The 2,722-nt window shown below is 40.9% G+C and overlaps 1 protein-coding gene and 1 pseudogene across 1 annotated transcript; one reads left to right on the top strand and one right to left on the bottom strand.

Moving 5' to 3' along the window:
* The first annotated feature begins 254 nt into the window (after nucleotides 1-254).
* On the top strand, nucleotides 255-755 carry LOC111347273 (uncharacterized). The gene has a single exon (XM_088725501.1). It carries the CDS (start codon nucleotides 374-376, stop codon nucleotides 698-700), a length of 327 nt encoding a protein of 108 aa, XP_088581627.1. The 5' UTR covers nucleotides 255-373; the 3' UTR covers nucleotides 701-755.
* A 158-nt stretch (nucleotides 756-913) lies between these two features.
* On the bottom strand, nucleotides 914-2,367 carry LOC148729200 (uncharacterized; annotated as a pseudogene).
* Nucleotides 2,368-2,722: the final 355 nt, after the last annotated feature.

The following is a 2,722-nucleotide window of genomic DNA, read 5'->3' as shown; positions in this document are numbered from 1 at the left end:
GGGCGCCCGCCTCCGATGGAAAGCCAAAGTAAGCTTAACTATTGAGTCTTTCGAAGACTTAATAGTTAAAGGAAAATATTTTTATGTTTATCTCAATAAATTTACATTTTTCTCGACCATCGGTCAAATAGATGAATTGTCGTATTTTGCTTTTAGAGCTATGGAGTGGACTGAAGATCATGAGGTTATTTTGCTTCGAGAAATCTTGGCGAGCGATTTGTTTTCATTCGAAAAAGGAAGTGTTGCCGGGGGAGAAAGGTGGGAATCGATCACAGAAAAGTTAAATCAAGTGAAGACACTCTGTTTTCATCTCAAAGATAAGAGGGCAGTAAGAGACCGATGGGTTCTTCTCCAGAAGAAATATAAGGCTTAGATGCATCAAGAAGAAACTGCAAGTGGAATATCCGTGGACGACATGTCTGAAATAGATGTTTTGGTTGAAGAACTCGTCGGGAAAGAAGAAAGCTTAAACAAAGTTGGTGATGCTCAGTCAAGAAAGCAAAAAGAAGATAAAAGCAAGGCAGAGGACATAAGGCAGAAAGCTTTAGAGGGGTACATTGAAACGAAAAAGCGCAAGTCAACAGAGAATGGCGATGAATGCGAGGAGAAACCGAAGCGCCAAAGGAGAAGTGCTCGCACCGAACCACTAGTTGAATTCATGCAAGGGAAAGTCAAGACTGAGCGAGAATTACGACAATAAGAGCTGGATCTAAGAAGACTAGAGCAAGAGCAGAATCAACAAGTGATGGTGACTGTCTTACAGCAACAACAACGACAAATGAAGCCATGCTGTCGGTTATTCAAAAGCTTCTTGAGAAAAAGAATGAAATTTTCCCTAAGTATGAACATGTAAAGTCAGTGTTTATTTGTTTCAGCAAAAAGACAGGTATTTATTGAAATTGATATCTTATTATTTATTTGCGTTTTGTGAATTCGAAAAAAAACCAAGTTCATTCATTATTATTGTTAAAAGTTTGATCACTTCTGCATTGTTGACCACCAAGAAGAATTCAAGTACTTAATGAATTTGTGTTTAATTAAAATGGCCTACATTTCTGCTCGGTTTATTTGAGAGAATTTATCTAAAATAATACTGCAATGAAGGAGGGTCTAGACCAAAAAACTCTGAGGTTTTGTTTCCATATAGGCAGGTAACAGCATTATTAAGAAGTGCACATACAAGATACATTTTTCCCACACTACTCATTCCAATTTTCAGGTTTTTCTTAAAATCCAAAAACTTGAAGTCGTTGATGATGTCACCAAAGAGCCATTCCACAGTTACTCTAACAGAACTCATGTCAAAGTTGTATTGTTCCATCATCGGTGTTAGGACACCATGGCGAAATGGTGCCTGTAGGTGTATTCGCAGCGGATAGGCGGGATCACCATGAACACTCATGGACTGGCCAGTTGGGGAAAATGCATTCCATTCCAATTCCTGGAGAAGATTGCAATCTACCAACATGTTTGCATCATGTTTTCTCCCCTCTGCATACCAAAACGGATAAAAAAATTGATAAATTAAAGAAACCCTATGTGGCAGCTTATATTCATGGCATCCCAGTAAACATAACTTACCGACAGGCTTATAAATATTTCCAATGAGTCCATTTGGTAGGGCGACGGACTGAAACTTGAGGGAATGTACCCGTTTATGGCCATTGTACACTATTCTTTGGTGTTGGCCTGGGCGAGAAATTGGTCTGACTGTTCCATCAATAAACCCAAAGTAGTTACTGAGAGGTGCACCTTTTGCATGAATAACATCTGCATACTCCTGTAGCATTGGCGGACTCAAATATATCAACATTCCACTGTGACGTACGATGACCATGGTTCAAAAAAATATGATCCATCATTGTATTGGTAATCATACTTATTTCAGGAACTGGTCTTTCGAAACGAGGAATCATGTCTGAATAGCGACATGGATACGAGAAGCGCTTCAGAAGCATACAAAGCCTTTCAGTTCGGTCACGCGTTGTTCTTTGTGGGCAGTGGATAGTGTCTGGTAATTGAAGCACATTTGCCAATAGCGTTATGTCCTGTTTTCGCACTCTGAACTCCGCTAAACACTCTGTTTCATCCATCTGGTCGAAATCAAACTTAGGGTAGGAGCTGTAAGGGAATTCTGGATTCTTGGAAATGCAACTTTCGTACAAGGTCAAAAATTCATCGTCACTGATGATTTTACTATCGCACAAAAAAAGAAGCAGATTTCTCATCTCACTGAAGGATGACATGCTCTCACACAGCTTATCTTAAAAGCGAACAGAGTTTGCTACCGACGTCGCCGCCGCAAACCTCGTCTAGCTGCTTAACGTTTATCTTTTGGCGGGAACGACGTTGTTCTCCTCCCAGGCTCTTTCGGTCGCTAAAGTTGCCGTTGCCTCTAAAACGACCGGTGCTTAAGTTCCGTATTACCGAGATGGCGGGGACAGAGCTGAATAACGCACACGCATGCGCTAGATTTTGCCGCGGAAGCACGGATTTTGAGTCGTTCGCATGAATGATTTCCTATTCTGTTGCTTCGAGGAGTCGTTTTCCTTGCCGCTTTTCTTTTACAAACAACCTCCAAAAACTCAAACTCGTTCCCAGGGCTTTTCCTTCTTTGAATTTCCCTTTTTGAAGTTTGGCGGACGGGAAACCGCCAAACTTCAAAAGGGAAATTCAAAAAGGGAAAAGCCCTGGGAACGAAGTTGCCAAAAACTTGGTACAC

Source organism: Stylophora pistillata, chromosome 6 (assembly GCF_964205215.1).
Source record: "Stylophora pistillata chromosome 6, jaStyPist1.2, whole genome shotgun sequence".
NCBI classification, from domain to species: domain Eukaryota; kingdom Metazoa; phylum Cnidaria; class Anthozoa; order Scleractinia; family Pocilloporidae; genus Stylophora; species Stylophora pistillata.
This window is presented reverse-complemented; position numbering and strand designations above follow the sequence as displayed.

Excerpts from the sequence above, each read along its gene's own strand:
- LOC111347273 (XM_088725501.1), top strand. The coding sequence starts at position 374 with ATGCATCAAGAAGAAACTGCAAGTGGAATATCCGTGGACGACATGTCT.